We start from the raw sequence: 23,552 nt of genomic DNA on the forward strand, positions 1-23,552 counted from the left end.
CATCAATAACTTGCACTATGTTGATGACACTACCCTGACAGCTGAAAATACAAAGGACCTGCAAGCCCTAGTACTAAAAGTCAAAGAGCTCAGTAAAATTAAATATAAAGATGACCAAACTAATGACAACAGATAGAACAACCAGGCATTGAAAATATCAAAGTGGTGGAGAGATTCTGCCTTTTAGAATCAACTATCAACAGTAAAGGAACAAGCAGTCAAGAAATACACCACAGACCAGCACTTGGCAGAACAGCCATGAAAGCCTTGGACAAGATGTTCAAATGCCATGATGTGTTTACCTAAAAAGATCAGAATCATGCAAGCCCTGGTATTCTGTGACACTCTATGGAAGCAAAAGTTGAACTTCAAAGAAGCAGGATAGGAAGAGTATTGACACCCTGAACATTGACAACTAGAAAACTAAAGTGTGGGCTTTGCTAGAAAACCCAAAAGATTTAATTGTGCCACCAAGGAAAAGGAAATTGGACTGGTTAAAAAATTTCAAATATTGAACAAGGTTTGAATATTTAATATTTAATTAATATTTGAATATCAGGCCACAGGTGCTTGGAAGTTGCACTCTGATCACATTAATTTACGGGTACAAAGGAGTACAGCAGCTACTATGAGATTTACTCAAATAAAGGGCACAGAATGTATATAAGCAGCACTGAAACTTTTTGTAGCAAAACCTATGGCTCAAATACCTTAACTTCACTCAGATGGGATCCTTTACTAATTATACATGTCTTGATGTTATACAAATAAAGTTTCTGCAATGACTGTTTCAAGAACCTAGATACGATTTTAATGTGTTTCTTCGAATGGAATCAGGGCAAAAAAGTCGAGGTGACGGCATTGTTATTCACACAATGACTTGAATGCCATTTTCTCCTATCACAACCGATCCCATTAGTGCTGGCAGACCAATTTCAGTATTCGTAGCAAAGAGCCTTATTTGGGGGTGTACTTGCCATGGCTGACTGCTCCAGCAGTTGAACTACTCCTCTTGGAATATACTGAAACTAGGAGAACTATTAGAGAGAGAAAAATAGATATTGCATCAGAATGAGATTAGCCATATTCCAGCCCATATTAGAACTCACATGACATATTCCAGGCGCTAGTTCCTCTTGCCCAGAAAGATCCTCTGTGAGGGTGGTAGTCGATACAGGAGAGTCGCCAACCCCCCCATGCTTAAAACAAGCAGTCCAAGTGCTGCTTAGACCATCTAACACGTGCTGCTATTCCGCCACTATTAGGGCAGATGACAAACCCTCGTTTCTCCTTTACTGGGAATATTCGATACGAAGATGTATAAAATGCTGGTCAATGACTGTAATAAGGGTTTTGATCTGACCTACTATCTACACACTTAAAAAATGCTGGGTAACGCCTTTGGAATATTGGGATAACTGCTTTAATGTTCCAAGCAGAGGTGCTTTGCTTATGGTAATGTATTTTGCAAAGCATCCCTTTCAAGTATTTTGTGCAACCCTATTATGCTTGTTTCTTCATGACACACTGATGTGCTGAGGTTAATGTCTCATCATACTTCAAATAAACCTGTTGTACCTGCAGCTGGGTACAGTTTCAGTCCACTAAATCCATGTCTTGGGCTTGTTACAGAATGAACTGTGACATTATTTAGTTTTGAATTTTTAATCTTTAATACTTGTCATGTTACCACAGTAAAAACCTTAGCGCTGCAGAGATAATGTCAGTCATTTCACATGAGCCCTGTACCTTTAATTCAAAATGTATAGAAATAACTGAACAAAAAAGGAATCACAGAAGGCATTGGAGGAGGGAAGCCATGTTAGTCTATGGTGGCAAAAAATTAGGAGTCTGGTAGCACCTTTTCTGACTAAGTTTTATTAAAAGACAGAAGGTTTTGTGAATTATTTATTTATTTATTTATTTATTAATCAAATTTATCACCGCCCATCTCCCAAAAGGGACTCTGGGCGGTTTACAATAAAGTGAGTTGCAGCTCACTTTATCACTTGCATAGAGTGGGTAGACTGATGTAGGATTTAAGTGGGGGTGAAGGGAAGGAAAGACAGGTTGGTTATGCATTTGCACATTACATGTGAGACAGACTATAAATACCTTATCAATTAACAATTGTAATACTGTATGTCAAAAGCCCATTGTGTTTATTGAAAACTCTGAGGTTACCTGAAACCTTTTGATGTCTGTGAGTTCAGCAATTTCTTGCTCAATGGTGCTGTTACAGTCCCATTTTTCTAAGCAGTCACATCATTTCAGCCACCACAGATGTTGAGCCACTATATACCAACAACTCCCACAAACAAGGATTTCAAGCCATCAAGTACATTATCACTGATGCCAAAACAGCATGCCTTGCCATGCCTTGCTCCAGGAACAACTGGAGGAAACACATGAAACACTTCAATGGAATAAAATTCACAGGGGAAGAAGAAAACAACAACACACTACCCTTCTTGGACATCCTCATCAGCAGAGGAAATGATGGCCAGTTAGAAACACAAGTCTACCGGAAAGCTACCCATCCTAACCAAGTGCTCCATTACCAAAGTAACAATCCAACCTCCCACAAGAGGAGCTGTGTAAGAACGTTATTCAGATGAGCACTAATTCACTGCAGCAACCCAGAACACCAGAAAAAGGAAACAGATAATCTGTACAGCATCTTCCAGCAAAATGGATACCCGCTCAACTTTACCAAAAAGTGCCTGACCACTCAACCCACTACAACCCAACCAACAGAAGCTGTGAAAAGGATAACACTGTCATACATCAGAAACATCTCAGAAACCACCAACGGACTGTTACAACCACATGGCATCACCATAGCACATAAACCAACTAAAACTCTTCAAAACATCCTAAGTAACCCAAAAGACCTAGTAGCCCACGAAGAAAAAACAGGAGTTATTTACAACATACAGTGCAAAGACTGTAACAGCCACTATGTAGGACAGACAGGTAGAAGACTAGCAGAGCACATCCATGAACACCAACTAGCAGTTAGAAGACACGATGAGAACTCCTTAATCTCACAACACATGGACAGACTCAACCATACTTTCAACTGGGAAACTGTGAGCATCCTAAACCAAGCCAAATCCAAAAACGCCAGAGAATTCCTGGAAGCCTGGCACTCAGACAAAGCAGCCATCAACAGACACATAGAGGTAAGCAACATTTACATACCATTCAGAAGAGGCAATAGAAAAGCCAAAAGACCAGTACACTCCCTTGCCAGCAGTCAACACCCAGATATGCAAAGATTAACACCAGGATTAACACCAGATGAACAATCAAACAGCACAATACACCCTAATCAAGGAACTATTAACTCAGGCAACTAAGCAGCAAACAACAGCCCAATCAAGAAACTCCCAGGGAGAGAACAACACCTCCACCAACACAAGCTGGACAAACCATGGTATATAAATAGAGAGCAAGGCCCACCTCCTCTTTGCACTGAAGATGTTGCCTAGTCTGGCAATGAAACGTCTGCAAGAAAACAACAAATCTTAGCACCAAGAACTCCACATTTAGGGATTTCCCTATACATCTATTAAGGTACATTGAACTGTTATTCTAATAGGATACCAATAGTTCACAAGGCCAGATCATATGGATCACTGAACCCTTAAATTTTTACCTCTCCAATAAGGAAAATCTTATAGTCTGTCCTTTCAAATACATTCTTTGAGGAGTCCAGTAGACACAAAATACAATTTTTAACGCATCAGAGAAACCTTTCAGGCAGAAATCAGAGAATGTGTTGAAACTAACTGGCAGCAATAATCACTATAACAGCAAATGGGAAAGAGGGCAGGCAGATGGAAGGGTGAGATGGGGGAAAAGAACCTGATAGCTGCAGACAATGTAACCTGTTCATCCCAGGGAACTCAACTAATTAAGAAAATTGAGACAGATATTTAGCATCTCCACCAGTGGTCACAGGGCTGCCAAGTTTTCTGAGAGAAAATGATATTATAAATATGTAGATACATATTAATGTGTTTGTACATTTAAAGGTAAACATGCTCCTAGCTCACCCAAGTACTTCGCAGCTAAAATGGCCCAACCCAGCCATAAATTAAAAAATGCCAGCAGCCTCGAGGAGAAAAGCAGAGAAGAACATAGCTTCCAATCACGGATTCACTTTGCTACATCTCTCCTTTTTATTTTCAATAATGCTGTTTTGGAATCGATGTAGAAATAATATATCAGAAGCTTTTTTGAGTCTTTGGTACAAGTGGGGAGGAAACAAATGCTGCTTTTCTTCAAGACTCCCCAACCTCAACACAAACTTTCTGAAATTTCATAGTGAATCTCTGGAACAGGAGTTAACAACCAATATACAATGTTAGTTGGTCAGAACTGATCAACTGGTCAAATCTTGCTAGGACAGTGCAATATATTCTGCCTTCCAAGCATACTTTAGAGATTTGCCTCCCAAATCAGAGAGCAAACAATTTTTTAAAACTAAAAAAATATCAAAAGCAGTTCAGGATACATTATGAAGAACGGAATCTGTTCTACAAAGGGGAAATGAAGAGAAAAGAGCTAGAACTTCAGTCACGTCACAGCCATCCTCTACACAGACATACACAGAGAACGAACAGATATCCCTGTGTGGAGATAAGATGAAGTGAGATTCCCATGTAAATTGCTTTGAACTCCTATAAAAAGACAGGATATACATTTAATAAATAAGTAAAATGTAAGACTGCTTGCCAGGCCCAGGCCTTGGATGTGTTTGATCAGGCAGAAACACTAACTTAATATTCTATGCTGATAAGTGAGATTCAGTGATATTTAGGTTCTTTTTAAAAAATAAATTATGGTATGCATCAGCCCAGAGTTGTTAATAAGCAAATAAGTCATCTTTGAGGCAAGGTATTAAAGTCAGAATTACTGCAGGAAATATCACCTTTATGCAGAGTTTCATTTCAGCTATGAATTTTTAAGCCACCAAATGAATGGTTTATTAATCTTAATTGTATGCATTTAAGAACACCACCATGATTCTAATCCAGGTGTAAAAAGAGACAAATAATAACCACCACTGGTTTATTTGTTTTTAAATGACAGCCTACTGAAGCTTCCAAGTGTGGTCCCCATCCAATAACTGGAGAAATCCAGGTAATGACCTCATACATGTATAAAGTTATGGCATTTATTTTTGTCAAAAATGAAATTTATCATTTGTATATACAGAGATAAGGTAACAACCAAATGGCTGCTTTGAGAACAGTTTGGATTTTTGATACATTAATTTGGTTATCCAATAAAGCATGCTTTTTGTCCCATTTTTTCTATGCTGTGATGCAAACTAAATGTATGCGCAAGCCATGGAAACTGGCTGTTGTTATATTATGCCAATGATATTGCAAAGCTCTGCTTCACCATTGATATTCTATTCCTATACCTATAATAGGAACAGATCTGTTGTTTTTCATGATTGGAATCCAAAGAAATACACAGCTAGTTCTGCTTCATTCCTTCCCTGAGGAATGTTATACTTGCCCTACTGTGTTATACAAGGGTCTTATAAAACTCAATATATATTTATTCAGTTTATAAAACTCCATCAGTTTTTAATAGAATGTGTGGATCAAAGGCAGCAAAGTAAAAAAAAAAATCCTCACTGGACATAACTCAACTTAGGTTGTTTGCAATTCTAGTGACTAAAAAGTAGCTTTCTGGATTCTAATCGTTAGATGAACAGACTACTTGCACAGGAAAAACACTTCTGACTCCATCTTCTTAGTATAGTCTAAGCCCAAATCTGCTTCCGTGGGGTAAATTGCCCCTGGAATGGCCAGGGGCAGTGCAGCAAGCAACAAGCTGGAACACCCCACCAGAGGTGATTTTCTAATTATACAAAAATACTTTGTGATCCACTGTCTGTAACCCTGCCCAGTGTTATGTTTGCCAGTTCAGTCTAACACGCAAGAAGTAGTGAGCAGGGCCTCCACGCTGGTGACGTGAGCAAAGAGGCAGCCTCCATGCTTACAGGGTGATTGTCTACAGCAAGGACCTTGCTTTTCGTGCAAGACTTCCATATGAGCGGAAACCCCTAGCTGGAAACATATACTGTAGGTGAAGTCTCCCCAAAGGTCAGCAATGTAAACAGAAGGGCTCCTTGTGGCTGTAACAGGTTGTGGTGGCTGCACAACTAGAAGTCGCCCACCTCTCTGTATTGGTTAGCATTTGGATGGGAGACCACCAGGAAATCCCAGTCTGGGAAGTAAAAAAAAAAATCCTTGAAGTCAGTTGGTTAGGCACCTCCATGTTCAGGGGGTGAGAGAGACTTCATCCTTTGTGCCACAGAAGGTGGCAGCACTTAGTTAACCCCCAGAATTAAGTCAAAGACACTATTACTATTTGGTTGAGAGACCACAAAGAAATAACAAGTGTGTAGGCCAAACTTGGAAACCAAAATAATCCCAAAAGGTGGCAATAAGTATGTCCAGACAAGGAGTCCTTTTTTGCAAATATGCATATATACTTCCATTTTCCTTTCTTTTTAGAGAAATGCTAACTCTTTGGTTGAACTGAACTTCTTCTAAGATACTTTAAAGAAAGCTGAGAATTTGCATCAGGTATACTAAGTATCAGGGTATAGTGAAAGAAATAATAAACATGTAATTTGAAAATTGCCTTGTTTTCAGGAACAATTCAGAAATAATTAACATGAAGTAATGTTCTCCTTAGCTTCAAATCAACTATGACAAGCACCTTGGTAATTTGATTATTCACGTCCTTCAAGCAAGAAACCTTGCTCCCCGTGACAACAATGGTTATTCTGACCCTTTTGTCAAAGTTTACCTTCTACCAGGAAGAGGGTGAGTAGAGGGGAAATGTTCACCAATGCAAAAGTTCTGTTTTTCTGTTCTTAGGGAATCCTTTCCACATCAAGTAATCAGCATACCTGGTTTCAGGGGAGGCCTACTGAACTGTTTTTCCAGGGAGTTTGGTCCTCGGTCTTATTTATCTTAGACCACAGCTGCTATAGCAAAACACCTTTAATAATTAAGCTGTTGTAATGGTCTGTGGGAATGACCTTGAGGGATGAAGGGAAGAGATGCTGCCTAGGAAACAATCAGGTAAAAGAGGGAGGAGCCCTCAGCTGCTCAACGGTCAGAGAAAGAAACTTAGAAGGATCCACCCTAATTGATCAGGCTGTAAAAAGAGACAGCAGGAGATCTGTACTTTCAGACTTGCGAGATTCTCTTAGTGTAGATTCTCTTAGTTTGTTCAAAGCCATTAACAGAAGCTTTAAAGAAGAGACGAATTCATGAGCCATAATTCTGCACCTTGATATTACAGTATTTATCTGTGATTGAGGCCTAATAGACCTAAATTGCTAATACTGTTACAGGGAGTGGGGGGTGTCCATGAAGATCTGCCCAGTCTGTGTAACATTTCTTCTTCTCTCAATTCTGATTTGAACATCCTTTGATGTATGGTTTGCATCATGTTATATCTCTTTGTATTCCTAATCTTATGCTTCCTGTATCCCCCTCTATTGCTTTTCGATGCATTGTTTCTTCACTGGGTTTGCAGCCAAGTCATGGTTGTCCAGAATGCAAGGTAGGGTGTTTTATTCTTTAATTGACCTACCTGTGCATGAAAACATCCATATGTACTGATTTGCCTAGAATTCCAGTGAACTGCAAAATAGGGGGGGAAACTGCATTTCCCCCAAGAATGGTTTGCTCTTGTCATTGATGGCCAAGTGAAAAACTTAGAATAGGCAACAAATTGCTGCAGCAGCTTCTTAAGGCACCATTACTGGATAGATTGTGAAAGATCACAACTATTTTGATATATGCAGAAATAATGCAGTGTCAATTAGTAATTTTACTGATATTTTTACAAGAAAGGATGGGCAGAACCGTTGAAAGAATTGCCTTTAGTGTTACTCAGAATTTAGAATTTGGCTTCTTTTCATTACATGAGTTTTACCTGAAGTGGGAATACAAGTTTGCTATACATTCAGTAAAAGCAGCAAGGTTCCAGAGATGCATAAAATTTCTGTTAGGAATGTCTCTGTTGGGCTTTGAATTTGCTTTTCATAATACTTCAAAAGCCTAGTTCTCCTTCTCCACAGGAACAGTACATGAATCTTCTTAATTGCAATCTGATAATATACTTGCTAGTAAATGTACATACAGTAAAGAAAAAATAATTTTTATGCTTAAATTGTAGTTTTCCATTTTATATCAGCTTCTTTGGGGTTTATGGTATAAATCATAAAGGATATGATTGTTCCTTTATGAGTTACCATCCTAATATATCTTGAATTTAATTGCACCTCTTTAAAATTGTTAGATATTTGGACTTAACCAATAGACCTTTGTAAATCATTTGATAAGCAAAGCACCCCTCTTGATCCATCACCCTCAGAGACTAACAAAGCTGTTTTGGGATCCTCTGAAAGTGCTCCAAGCATTGTATGCATGCCTAGAAGACCTCAGGAAGGCTATGAAGCAACTGCACCAGGTTTAGCAATGGCTACAGCTGTTTCATAGCTTCAAAGAAATAGATCCAAAGACAAATTTAATTTACATGAAAAGTATCTTATTGAATATTTACAAAGGTCCCTCACCATACACTATATTTGAATTGACACTGATTATCCAGTACACTCAGGCTTTAAGTATTTGCTGCCATATATATCTATCACTTCTGCACTTCTCTAACTACAAAAATGAATCTGCCTAAAGACAATGATATTTCTACAGTAGAGCTACCTTATTAGAAATCACTGTATCATTTGCCAAATGAGAAGGGATTAGTTAGCTTTAAAATTATATAATAATTTCAGTTCAGGGGGATAGTCATGAAAGCAATAATGTCCTGCAGAAGATATCCTAAGTTATCCTAAAATATAACTAAAATAAAAGGGGGGGTGCAAGAATCCATTAGCATGCACAGGACTGAATCTTTTGGGGTCCTAAAATGTCATCAATTCTTTAAGCTTCTTTATATTAAATAATTATATTAAATAATAATTGATCCAATTAAGAGTTGAGATACAGTAGGTGATCTACTATGTACATCTCAGTAGTAAAGGGACATGTATCATTTTCAGCCTTGGGAAAACACGTGACAATTTAATCAATATTAAATTAGTATTTTTGTCATTAATACAATATTGACTTGAGTTTTCCTTTATGATTTTCACAGGGATTACTCTCCTATGATTAAAGGCTAGAAAATGATATGATTTAGTATCTATCTATCAGCTGATAGGAATAAATTTTTCAAGAAAACCAATGCTTCATCATTATTTCATATAATATTATTGTGCAGAAGCAATCTGTAAATGCAACATGCTTTTTGTGTTGTTTTCATTTGGACAAAAGAGATTGAAATGCTTCTAACTAGGCATGCTGGGGATTCAAAACTTTAATTTTTGAAAACTGAATTTGGAGAATGTTCAGTGGAAGATTATCATTTACACTGAAGCAGATCTAATGTCATTTGACTATACGAGTCTGGAAGTTTAATCATCAGATGTATTAAAATTGTTTATGAATTGGAACAAGAGGAAACACGTGAAAGTAATGTTATGTTATGTTCCTTTGTTTCACTTCAGTGTTGAAAACAAGAGAAAGACAAAATATATACAGAAAAGCTTGAATCCTGAATGGAACCAGACTGTTATTTATAAAAGCATCTTCATGGAGCAGGTGTGTGTCTAAAAGGATATTTTGTTCTGGGTGTGGCCAAATTTATTTGTTTGTTTGTCAAATTTGTCACCACCCATCTCCTCCCACTGGAGAGACTCTGGGTGGTTTACAACAGAATACTCAGTAAAACAATAAATATATAAAATACATTAGAAAATTACATATTATTAATAATATAGATAAAAACAAAGTCCAGATGGCTGTATCTCATTCAGTCTTCACGTGGAAGGGGTACTTCAAGGCACTAGCTACCCCAGGCATGACTCCTCTCCTCCCCGTCCCAGGCCAGCTGGCAGAGCCAGGTCTTCAAGTTTCTCCAAAAGGCCAGGAGCAATGGGGCTAGCCTTACCTCTGGGGGCAAGATGTTCCAAAGGGCAGGTGCTACTGCAGAGAAGGCCCACCTCCTGGACCCCACCAGACAGAACACCCTTACCGGCAGGGTCCGCAGCATGTCCTCTCTGCAAGATTGGGTGGGGCGGGTAGATGTAACGGGGAAGAGGCGGTCCCTCAGGTAACCTGGCCCCATCCCATGTAGGGCTTTAAAGGTGATAACCAACACCTTGAATTGGACCGGGAAGCAAACTGGTACCCAGTGCAGCTCACGTAGCAAAGGTGTTATATGCACCCTTCTAGGGGCGCCACAAATAGCCCACGTGGCTGCATTTTGGACCAGCTGAAGCTTCCAGATACTCTTCAAGGATAGCCCTGTGTAGAGCACATTGTAGTAGTCAATATGGGAGATAACAAGAGCATGAGTGACTGTTCAAATGCTGCTTCTGAGTTAAGAGTATATAAAGAATGAAACTGTTTAGTACTTATATCCCATACTTCTTAGCATATGTTTGTCTATTCCTCTTGTAGCATTATGCTCATACGATCAGTCGTGAAACTGAGAGGGAAAAGACCTTTTTACTCAGAATGAAGCTGATCTTGAAGGCAGTCACCTCTCCAAAAGAAAGTGTTGATAAAACAAATGATAAACAGAGATTTAAATTCCAGTGCAATGTCCACCTTCCCCATCTTGTCAACCAAGAATTGCCAACTCCATCTAAAACTAGTTTTGGATATTTCCCAGTAAATGTAGCACACTTGTTTGTACGTGTATTTCAACCTGCCACATTTCAAAATGGGAAGACCCAGGACCAAAAAAAAAAATTGAACTAATTGAATTAGTAATTACTGATTATAATTATCTATCAAATATAGGACCCCTTTTATAAAATTAATCCACCATCTTCATACACTTCGTATAACATCTCCCTCATCCTTACAAATCACTTTCATGCATAGAAATATGCTTCACAAATTCTCCTTCCAATAAGAATAGCAAAAGGAAGACAAATCGATACAGATGGCACAAATGGAATGGGTAGCTGAACTGAGAGGAAAGGAAAAGAAAAAAAAAAGGAAAAGGAAAGGTGGAAACAATAACAGATGGAAATAAGGCATGGAGAAGAAGTCATTGAACACAGAAGAGACAGAGAAGCTCTAGTTAGGCTTCTAAGGATGACATTCTTCAGGCAAGGACTATGTGAGATGGGCAGCTATACAAATGTAAATCAATCAATCAATCAATCAATCAATCAGCCCTTTCACAGCAAAATCTCATCTTGAAATGTTCCTTACTTTTCATCAGCGAAATCGGCAGCCATTTCTGATGGATAGCAAGTATCTTTGTACAGCAGAAAGAATGCATAGGCAGAGTAACACTAAAGTTAGGAGTAAATTTTTATAAGAAAGTTTTCTTTAGGCTGGTGTTTGCACAAAAGGAGATAAACTGTGGTTATCCTTATGGTGGCAGAGAGCCTGAGTTACTTAAGTCCAAGAGCCTACAGCTAAGAGCCTGCAACCTCTCCTGCCTCATGGAGGGATAGCTCTCCAGCACAGGTCAGAAACAAAATAAAAATAACCAAACTGAAAGAAGAAAGGGATGAAAGCCCTGAGAATATCTGTCTACCAGGAAGAGGCATGCAACTTATTGGTAAGGAAAGGAGAGAAACTCCTACTAATTACTACTAACTCCAGGATATCTGAGGGACCGTCTCATCCCTATTACATCGACCCACCCCACCCAGTCATGCAGAGAGGGCATGTTACAGACCCCATCTATAAAAAAATTTCATCTAGCAGGGTCTCGGAAGCGGGCCTTCTCAGCTGTAGCTCCCGCCCTTTGGAACATCCTCCCCTCAGTGGTCAGACAGGCCCCCTTGCTCCTGGACTTCCAAAAAAGACTAAGGACCTGGTTTTGTCAGCAGGCTTGGAATGGGAGGGGGAATAGTTATACCTGGGGATGGCTAGCGCCATAAGTGATTTTGAGGGGCCTGTTATACTCACGGACTGATTAAAATCTTTTGCCACTTAGATTTTATTATATTTTCATTTTATTGTATTGTTGTATTGAAATGGTTTTAAATTTTAACTGCATTTTATTGTAAACCGCCCAGAGTCCCCCATGAGGTGGAGATGGGCGGTGAATAAATTTATAAATAAATAAATATATCTACATCTGTTGCCCTTCATGGTCAACCAGTTCATAGGTACAAAAGGCCGGTGCATGCAAAGTTGAATTCTGACAATTTGCACCTCTGTCCATTTATTCCTTTTCAACTACCTTTTTTATCAGCAAATATAAGATTGTCTTCCCATTCATAAATAATAATGGAGACCTGATCTTCCTGTGGTAAATAGAACCACATAAAATATCTTTTTAAGGAGCTGCAAACTTGCTTAGAATACAGCCTGTCAGATTCCCCTTGCCACAAGAACTGCATATGGGATAACACCAACTTCCCCATATAAAGAAGACATATGTTTATTTAGCTATCTAATAATCTTTCATAGTGTTTTTAGATTGAGAAAGGTATCTCAAAGTGATTAAAAATCCTGAATACCTAGCAGGAGGGGATTTCAAAGAGTGGATTGCCACCCCAGAAAAGTGATGGTGGAAACAGCAAAACACAGGTCATCTTAGAGAGCAACACAGGGCTGTAATTTGGAAGCAGATTCACCAGATAATCCAGTTCCAAGTTCTAAGTGACGATATATGCCAACAGCAAAAGCATAAATGTGTTTCACAGCTAATAGGAAGCCAGTATATTTGCTGCAATACTGGTTTTATTCATTCTTTTGGATTTAGGTGCCACCCAACTCCCTAAACAACTCTGGGCAGCTCACAAAATCAAATAGAAAACAGAGTAGAAACATGTATACATACATACACACACACACACACATATAGCATATAGATAAACACAATGGCATCCACTGATCAATATAAACACATACAAAACAAAACAAAAATAATTTGTGCATGACCAAGTGTATCACACGGTAATTTGGCTTATTTAAAAGATACTGCAGTCAGTCTAGACATGAGGTTATCAGTACATGAATGATTGCATCCAAGTTCTCCCTGTTCAAGAAAAAATTAGTTGACTACAGAGATTGCAGGAATTGGGGCATGTTATGGTCTTTGGTAGCAAAACATCCCGAGCCTGGTAGCACCATTTTTGACTAACAAAGGCTTTCACGGACTACATTTCACTTCAACAGGTGCCTAGAGAGTGGCTAAACTGATCTACTGTTTAACCTGAAACTGGGGGGAACCCACTTGACAAAGATGTTCAACTGATAGAATTAAACTTAGCATTAAGGAGACTGAACTACTGACCCAATGAGATAAACAGACAAATCAGTACAGCCAGATGGATTTCCATAGAGGATTTATTAAAAGACAGGTCTCAAATCAGAACAGAACTGGTTGTAACCTATAGCTCACAGCTCAAGCAGCTCAAACACATTGTCAATAACTTACAACCGACACCAGACAATGACAGTGCACCTCTTCTGGCATTGGGTTGCAAGCCCATACTTGCATACAGAGAACCACTCAACTTGAAACAGATTCTCACAAGGACCATCACAGGTCCCAAGAAGTACATCACAGGATTAGAAGCACCTGTGTGTGCCCTTCCTCATCATCTGCCAGCAATGCCCCTTTTGATTCTATATAAGACAAACAGGCCAGAGTTTGTGCAAAAGAATTAATGGACACAAGTTTGGCAACAGGACACAAACAATGATAAACTATTAGCAGAGCATTTTAACTGCACAGAACACTCCATTACAGATTTCAAGGTAGCTGTTCTGCAACAAACTTCACCAGCACAATTGAGAAAGAGATTGCTGAATTCACATACATCAGAAGGTTTTAGGCAATCTCAGAAGGTCTTAACAAACACAATACAATTCTTAATTGATAAGGTACATTCAGTATGATTCACATATAACCAACCAGTCTTCCCCTACTCCCCACCGCCCCTAATCCTACATGAATCTAGCCACTCTGTGCACCTGATGAAGGATTTCAGACCTGGGCAACAGACCATAACAGCATTGATCTGTGGATGCATTGTGGATGACCTCTGGCAGGAATAAGATGGGGGTGATGCATCCACCCTGGTTCTGCTTGATCTCTCAGCAGCCTTTGATACCCTTGATCATGGTATCCTTCTGGACCAGGTCTGGGGATTGGAAGTGGAAGTGCAAGGTTTATGATAGTTCTCCTTTCTTCGGAGCAGATTCCACTCAGTATATATATAGATACAGATATAGCTCAATGGCCCCTTCTCTGTGAGGTCCCTCAGAGCTGAATGCTCTCCCCAGTCCTACATGAAGTCTCTGGGTGAGGTCATCTGACAGCACAGGGTGAGGCATCACTTTACATCTCTGTCCTGGGCCAACCAAGTGATGATGTGGAGGTTCTGCCTCAGTGTCTGGAGGCTGATTCAGCAAAACCCTGGCAGGACTGAGTGGCTGTGGGTTTTAGGGCTCCCTAAATCTAGGGTTATTCCATTTCTGCTTCTGAATGGGGTTACACTACCATAAACAGAACTGGTACACAGTTTGGGGGTCTTCTTTGACTCACGGTTCCTTTTCAAAGAGCAGGTGGCAGCCATGGCCAAGAGGGCTTTTGCATAACTTCATTTTGTACACCAATTGCACCCTTTCATGGACCACAAGGAACTGCTCAAGGTCACTCCTACCTCAGTCACCTACCAAATGAATTACTGCAATTCTACATGGGGCTGTCCTTTTTTTAAATTAGCTAAATACAAAAGGCAAAGAAAAAGAATATTTTATTTTATACAAATAAAAAAGATTTTTTAAACTTTTTTTAAAAAGAAAAAGGAACAAAATATACAGGAGATATATTTGCAGATGTACATACATCAATAAATTAAAACCATGATTTATTACAGTCATTAACAGCTAATCAATGTTAATCTATTCTGCATACCACTGATAGAGCCATATGTTTGTCTTTCCAATGTTTAACAGCAAGTTGGCTGTAAGTAAGGTACAGAAAATCCATTTCCTTTGTCCAAATCAACTCCTGTGTGATAAACTTCAAAAGAATATAAACATCTGAAAAATTAAATCTCAAAGTTGAATTAATGCATGTAATTAAATGGAATAATATATTTAAATAAAGCATTAATTTCACTGCATCTCCAACAACATAAATACAAGAATATTTATTTATATATTTATTTATAAATACAAGAATACTTGGCTAGAATCCGAGGTCATTTCTTGCTGGAAAAGCTATAATCTAAAAATCTATTGAATTTTGGGGGGAGGGATTAAACATCTTTTTTATTGGTCAAGCAATAAAAAAGAAAAGAATACATATACATATATAAAAGATTTTGGAAAAAAGCAAAACAAAACAAAAATGTTTTTTTAAAAACATAAAGGCATTCTGGTAGCCCCACTCCCTTTCTCCTCTTTCCCTTTTTTCCCCCAACCATTAATTCTTACTTAAATACCTTTATACTTTACTTTGGACATTGATACTCATTTCTGTTTGGATCATTTTGATTTCTTTAACAGTTTCTTTTTCTTCAAAAACCCATTCTAATTGTCTTAGCTTGCCTTGCTGTGTGATATGTTGTTGTATATAAGGGAGCTGTTGGAATTTTAGACTTCTGCTGAGAATATATACAGTCAGTTTTTCCACTGCTGCATATTCTTCGATTTTAGTCTCCAAATCGAAGAGACTATTAATGGCAAGGTTTCTCTTTTCTAATGTTCTGCCAGATTGATTCTTGCCTCTGTCAGCACATATCTTAATGGTTAAGGCAACAGGCTAGAAACCGGTCGGCTGTGAGTTCTAGTCCTGCCTTAGGCCTGAACTGGGTGGGTGACCTTGGGCCAGTCCCTCTCTCTCAGCCCACTCACCTCACAGGGTTGTTGTTGTGGGGAAAACAGGAGTAGGAAGGACTATTAGGTATGTTCCTCACCTTGAGTTATTTATAAAAGAAATAATGGCGGGATAGAAAATAGATACTCTGAGATCATCCATAATAAAAATATTTGTGGTTTTAATTCAAAATTCATTTTCAACATTTTCTGAATGCTTTGGTTTATTTCTTTCCAGGACTTTTGAAGGGTGTTTTGTATAACCACCACATAAGATAAAATATTCCTTCTTTGTTTTGGCATTTCTAGTATTTATTGTTGTATGATTTATCCATCTTGACAATTGTTGACCAAGTTATATATCTGTAGAACATCTTGTATCAATTTTTCCCTCAAATTGTAGTTTGGTGTAAATTTTATTGATGTTTTTATCTTCCCATTGTTCCACAGTTATTGCTTCTTTGAAATTTTGCATCCATCAGAGATGCAATCAGTCCTTGAAGACCATCTGGAAGCTGCAGCTGGTCCAGAATGCAGTAGTGCAAGCAGGCATATTATACCTCTGCTACATACACCCATATTATACCTCTGCTCCATAAGCTGCACTGGCTCCAGGGTGCATCCGGGTGGAATTCAAGGTGCTGGTTGTCACCTATAAAGCCCTCAGTGTCATGGGGCTGAGATTAGATTGGCACTGACCCTGCTGGCCTTTCGTAAAACACTGAAGACCTGAATGTGCTCCAGTGCCTGGGGGTCAATAGGTGAAATGGCTCACTGAGAGGTTTCTGACTTCCTTGTTGTTTTTGGATTCATCCTCAGTGACCATTGTTGGTTTTTTATTCTTTACTAATTTTTAAAATTGTTTTAATGTGTTGTTAGCCACTCAGAGTCACATTCATGAGCTGGGCAGCATGGAGATGAACATGGAGCTAGAAGGAAATGCTTTCATGACCTGCAGGAGATGTGGCATGTTTATTCCTTTTCCTTAATAGAACAGGAACTATACATGCTACAGATAGATTGCCCTCCTGGAAAAGATGGCTAAAGCTGTCAGCTTGTTAGAGAAGACTGGAATTCTAGAATCAAACACACAGGAAACACTTCAAAGGGCCAACAGCACCAAGATGACTCCCAGAAGATAGAAGAAAGACAAGAGGGAGTAGAAATATGCAGGAATGTGACACAAAGGATCAAGCCTGTCAAGAATAGATTCAGAATCGAGTCCAGGGCTTCACTGTGATGATTTTTAGGACCCTAGTTGAAGCACAGCTGTCACAAGGCTCAGGACCTGAGGAAGAGGATTCTTTCTCTACCCTGAAGCAAATGGTGGTGATGAACAGGACTCTACATGTACTGAAAGGGGCTGAAGCAGCAATCTGTCAACTGATAATCTGTCAAGAAAAGCGTGCTGCCTTCTTAGAGCTCACATTCAAGATATGATCAAAAGAATCCCAAGACGCTTTAAGCAGTAGTCAAATATCCCTTTCCACTGATCCATGTGGAAATGAATTATATAGACAGACATAACCTGAAAGGCACTGAAAGCACTGAGTAGGAGAGTGAAGGAATTGGGAGCACAGTGGTATTTTCTTCAATCCTTTGTGTTGAAGGACATGGCTCAGGAAGAGAGAACATTGAAAGTAAGTATCTGGGACCCTCGAATATTGTGATGCCAAGTCCTAGGAATAAAACTGGGAGGATATGCAAGATATAAATGGATAGGTGGCATGGGGATCTAAGCCACTACAGTTTGATCCTCTTCTCTCCCTCCTTTAAAGACCTTTGGTGAGAGAGAAATTGGGTAAGTCTTTTTACCAATCCGTGTTGTACTTTTTGAGGAGAGTTAATCGTGCCTCGTAAAACGAAGGTGGAAAAAGTGAAGAAGATTCCCAGCCCTTCCTCTACACAACAATTAGTCTTGATGGTGAAACCTCAAGATGGAATTGTTTCTTCTGCTAAGGTTTTTGGAACTGAAGCCAAAACATCTGTTAAGCCTCCTCTTCAGGCTTAATTTGATCTGGGTCTGAGAGTCTACCAGGATGAATCAATACTCCAGATGATGGATAAATTGCACTCAGTGCATAATCTTATGGAGGACAATCATAGTAAATTATTCTCTGAATTGGCTAATGTCCACAAAGGCATTGGCTACCTGGATAAAAATACTGCTACTCTGGATTGCAAGATAAAGTTATTATGAGAAGACACGAAAACACAAATTAGTAAGTTCCAAGAGGAGCTGGAAAATGTGAAGACAGTAATTGCTTGTTTGCATTAACTCAATCTACAACTGAAAAGCAAGAACATAGATCTGCATGATAAAGCTTTGATTAAACTACAAGGAGACCTGATCCACAGAAATCTAAAGATAAGGGGTCTTTCTAAAGATATAGAAAATACAGAAACTTTACTTGATTATCTGGAAAAATGTCTACTTTCATTGTCTTCAGGAGTGCACCTGGAAACAGAGGATCCTTTTGAGTTAAATCACACCTGATGACGCCCAAGAGTGCCCCTCTGATTGTTGTTAAATTTCACAGGGTAACTGTTCACGAGGCACATCAGATCTCTTCATTGAGATATAAGGAATATAGATTGCAAGTGTTCAGTGATCTTCCTCAAACTGTGATCTCTTTGAAGAAATAATTTTCTTTAGCTCATGCTTTGGCTAAAGAGAACTCTATTCAATATTTTTCTTGTTTCCTATTATTTTTGTCTGTCCATCTCTGATCAAATCAAACATTTTATGGATCCTGATGCTGCACTGGCATTTCTGACTGTGCAGTGACTATCATTGCTGTTTTGGAAGGCTTACCTTGTTGTGGGAAGAGTTCTTTGTTTTGTCTGTCTTTCCAGCATTGCTCTCTGTTGAGTCTAGGTATACGAATGTTCTAATATTAACTTTAATTTTGTTTCTTGTTTCTTCAACAATGGATGGAGGGAAGGAGGAAGGTGGTTGAGGTGGAGAATTCATTATCTATGGAAGTCATAGTTTTTTGTTTTTTTCTTGTTTAGTGCTGTTTAATTGGCGGAGGGTATGTTCTGTATTTTTGTGTTCAGATAGCTTTTTTAGTCACTGATAGTATTGATTTCTTAATAATTTTTAGTACTCGTATTATTTATTCATATATTGGTAATTTCGATATTCAATGTTTTTGAAGGGGGTTTCTTTGTTATGGATCCTATCTGTAAGTATATTGTATTTGATCCTTTTATATGCTTAGGTTGAGGATACTGAGTTGGAATGTGAAAGGAATGTGAAATATTTTTAAGCATAGAAAGATATTTAAAGTTATAAATAGACATAAAGCTGATGCTATATTTCTACAAGAATCTCATATCAGAGATAATGAAATATCTTTTTTGTCTGAAATTAGATGGTCAGGTTTCTCATATATTAGCAGAAATAGTACTAATGCAGCTGGAGTTATGTTGTTAGTTATGAAAGAGGTTAATGTAGTAGCAACACAAGTATATATTGATCACATGGGCATTTTATTATTTTTAATTTTAGGATATTAGAATTTGACATAGCACTTGTTAATTTTTATGGGCCTATAAAAATAATCCTGAATTATTTCATAGGTGCAAGGATACATGAATTAGTATTTGACTATCTGATTTTAAGCGGTGATTTAAATCTTTTAATAGATGTAGGATAGGAATATTCCTCCTAAACAGTATAGTTATAATCACAATTGAAAAGTATTCCAGGCTTACAAGTAGGAGATTCAATTGACAGATGTATGGCGATCACTTTATCCCCAGGTTAGGAATTATACATTTACTTCTTATGCTCACAGAATGTGCTCTAAATTAGTTTTTTATTATTACTATTATTTCACCTTCCTTAATGGAATATGTCTTAGACTCTTCTATTCATCTTATTGTTATATCACACCATGTTCCTATTGCTTTAACCTTCAGTTTAAAAAGTTTAGCCAGTCTATGGAAGGTGGTACTTTAATACTTCTTTGTTACAAGAAGAGGGCTTATTAGGTTACAGTAGACAACTAATTTCACAGTTTTTTTTAATTAATTGTAATTCATCCACTCTTCAAAATGTATGGGATACTTATAAGGCTTGTACAGGTAGTTCTCGACTTACGACCATTTGTTCAGCAACTGTCCAAAGTTATAGTGCTGAACAAATGGTGCTTATGACCGGTCCTTGGAATTCAGGCTGTCCCAGCAACCCCACACTCATGTGATCACAATCTGGGCACTTGGCAACCAGCTCGCACTTACGACTGGTTGCAGTACCCCACGATCATGTGATCACCATTTGCAACCTTCCCTACAAGCTTCCCCAGGAAGTTAATGGGGAAACCAGTAGGGAAGGTCACAAGTCACTGAGGTAAGTCTCCCCCATCTGCACACCGACCCCCAGCCCTTCTGCGCTTGTGCCATGCCAGCCACTCATGCACCCTCCCTGAACCTCACCATACCTTCCTGCCACTTGTACATCTGTACGCACCCTTTCTGACCCTTGCCGCCCCTCCCTTGCACCCCTGTGCACCCTTTCTGCCCCTCCCTTGCACCCCTGTGCACCCTTGCCATGCCTCCCTCGCAACCTCGTGCACCCCTGTGCACCCTCACATACCCACCCTGACCCTCACTATGCTTCCCTTATGCCCTCGCACACCCTCTCCGGCCCTCACCACATCTCCCTCATACCCTCATGCAACCTCCCCAACCCTTGCTATGCCTCCCTCACATCCCTATACACCTTCCCTGACCCTTGCCACATCTCCCTTGCACCCTTGTGCACCCTCACTGCACCCTCTCACATACCTGCACCCCCTCCACGAACACTTGCTATGTCTCCCTCGCACCCTTGCACATTTTCATGCACCCTCATTCACCCTCCCTGACCTCACTGCACCTCCCTCACACCCCTGTGCACCCTCATGCTCTCTCCCCAACCCTCCCTGCACCTCTCTCACACCCTCTCCGACCCTTGCTGCACCTCCCTTGCACCCCCGTACACTCTTCCTGACCTTTGCTGCTCCTCCCTCACACCCTCGTGCATCCTTCCTGACCCTTGCCATACCTCCCACAGAGCACACAGAACTGACTTGCAAACCATTTGTGTTAGCCAAGTTACAGTTAGGGGATTTCTATGCTGAGAAGGCAGAATGTTAGTTGAATAGTTTAAAATTAAAGTATTGGGAGTCTGGTGAAAGAACCAGTAAATTGCTGGTACATCATTTGAAGCAACAAATCAGCAGAGTTTAATTTCTGAAATTAAATTTCTGAGGATGACCTGACTGTTTTTGATCCTGTAGCCATCAATAATCAGTTTTTACTTTTTTATAAATCAATATATATTTTGAATGAGACCAGCATGAGACTGATCAATTGTTGAGTCAACTGGATATTCAGTTGTTATCATTAAATAATACTGACATGCTGAGAGCTCCTGTGTCACTCCAGGAACTATTTGGTTCTATTCAATTGTTGCAGAATAGAAAAGCTCCTGGCCTGATAGCTTTTCAGTGGAATGGTGTAAGGCATTTGCCGTCATTGTTTTATGATGCATATATAAGATTTATTTTAAAACCAAATAAGGATCCTAAATTTCATTAATCATAGTCCTATTTCATTAATCGATGGGATACTAAGATTTAAACTACCATACTGGCTAGACACTTGCAGAAGGTCTTACCAGATGTAATTCATCCTTACCAGTTGAGGTTTATCAAAAATCATCAGGCATCAGACAATTTACAGTTATTAATTGATATATTGGATATAGCCAAGGATAGAATGCTCTATTAATATCTTTAGACACAGAAAAAGCCTTTAATTTGGTTCAGATTAAATTTTTAAAGCAAGTGATGATTAGATATGGCTTTCCACAGGACATTGTCCAATTGTTTGAGATTTATTATCTGCAACTCTACACCACAGTTATAACAAATTAAATGATTTCAGCCTCTTTTCAGTTACAATGTGTTATTCAGCAGGGCTTTTTCTCCTGCTGTTTAATTTGATCCTTGAACCTTTGGCCACCATGGTCAGGCAGTCATTAGATATTAAGGGAATTATATTGGCAGGGTGCGAGTATACATTATTTTTGTAAGCTGATGATATTTTGGCAGTTTGGGATCACTACTCTACCTTTTTGCTTAATTTTATAAAGATTGTACAGTATATTGGAAAGTATTCTGGTTAGGTAGTCCTTGACTTACCACAATTAGGACTGGAACTTCTTTTTATATATATATAAGAATTTTATTAGATTTAGAGCAAAGATAAAAACCACAAAAAAGAAAAAAACTACAAAAAAGAAAAAAGAAAAAACTAAAAAGGTGTGGAAGCACAAGAAGAAAAATTTTTTAAAGGTTAGATAGAGAAGCGACTTCCGACTTTTAACAGCAAAAATATACAACAATTTTTCATAATCAATCCCTTACTCTATATTAAGCCAAAATCACATTATTTCTATAAACCATTCCATTGACACATTATAAAAATCACTAAATACAGTTGCTCCCTCCCCTTATATTAAAAGAAAAGAAAAAATATAAACCTCCTAATCAATTTCCCCCAAAAAGATAACATTTATTTAATTATTTATTTCCTACTACTATTCTAAAAGGGACGCGGTAGCGCTGCAGGTTAAACCGCTGAGCTGCTGAGCTTGCTGATCGGAAGGTCGGCGGTTCGAATCCACGCGGTGGGGTGAGCTTCCATTGCTAGTCCCAGCTCCTGCACACCTAGCAGTTCGAAAACATGCAAATGTGAGTAGATTAATAGGTACCGCTTCGGCGGGAAGGTAACGGCATTCCGTGTCGTCATGCCGGCCACATGACCACGGACGGGTCCTTACGGACAATGCCGGCTCCAAGGCTTAGAAACGGAGATGAGCACCGCCCCCTAGAGTCGGACTCGACTGGACTTAACGTCAAGGGAAACCTTTACCTTTACCTACTACTATTCTATACATTTTTGTCTACTATAATAAAGATCAAACTAAAAAGCATATAAATTGCCTGCCATTATAGTTAATAATACAACAGTTATAATAATCTTAATCATATTAAGCTGAAAGCCAAGCATTTATTATTATACCTTATTAGTCTTAATCCCAATCATTAAAGAGGAATGAAATCAAACAAGCCCTAAAAACAATCCAGGTAAATATTCTTAAACCCTTATCCCATTTCAAAATAAGCCAGAGCATTTATATATCTCCACAATACACACAAAGCATTTTTCATAGAGAAATCAGACAGCCTAACTGCCCCCTTAAAAACTCCAACTTCTTAGCAAAAAATGTCCCATAGATAACAACCCCTTCTTCTTTTAACTCAATCTGTCCCTTTAATTTCTTCAACTCAACTATCCGATCATGGTCTGGCATTTCAACAGAAGCCTCAATCTCGCTATGAGAAGGAACACTTCTATCATTAAGCTGTTCAATTTCTTCCACGACATTCCCAACCAGATGACACATTTTAGAGCTGATGTTTTCTACAATGTCCCAGATACCTTGCATAATAACTTGACAGGAATAAAAAAGAATCTGTTTAAGGTTACGATGGAAATCTGAGAAAGTCTGCTTGAAATCCTCCCATGTCTCATGCAGTAGATTATGGCACCCCCTGGGTACTTGACTAGCAAAAGTAGTAG

The 23,552-nt window shown here is 38.8% G+C and overlaps 1 protein-coding gene across 1 annotated transcript in view; it reads left to right on the forward strand.

The window, feature by feature from the left end:
• The window catches only part of LOC134500826 (protein piccolo-like), a 135,797-nt gene that overhangs the window by 67,928 nt on the left and 44,317 nt on the right, over positions 1-23,552 (forward strand). Inside the window, exons 9-12 of the mRNA XM_063308261.1 lie at positions 5,101-5,151; positions 6,727-6,857; positions 7,579-7,605; positions 9,617-9,710. Coding sequence (XP_063164331.1) covers positions 5,101-5,151; positions 6,727-6,857; positions 7,579-7,605; positions 9,617-9,710 — 303 coding nt within the window. The remainder of the gene's footprint in view (positions 1-5,100; positions 5,152-6,726; positions 6,858-7,578; positions 7,606-9,616; positions 9,711-23,552) is intronic.

Source organism: Candoia aspera, chromosome 7 (assembly GCF_035149785.1).
Source record: "Candoia aspera isolate rCanAsp1 chromosome 7, rCanAsp1.hap2, whole genome shotgun sequence".
Classification (NCBI taxonomy): domain Eukaryota; kingdom Metazoa; phylum Chordata; class Lepidosauria; order Squamata; family Boidae; genus Candoia; species Candoia aspera.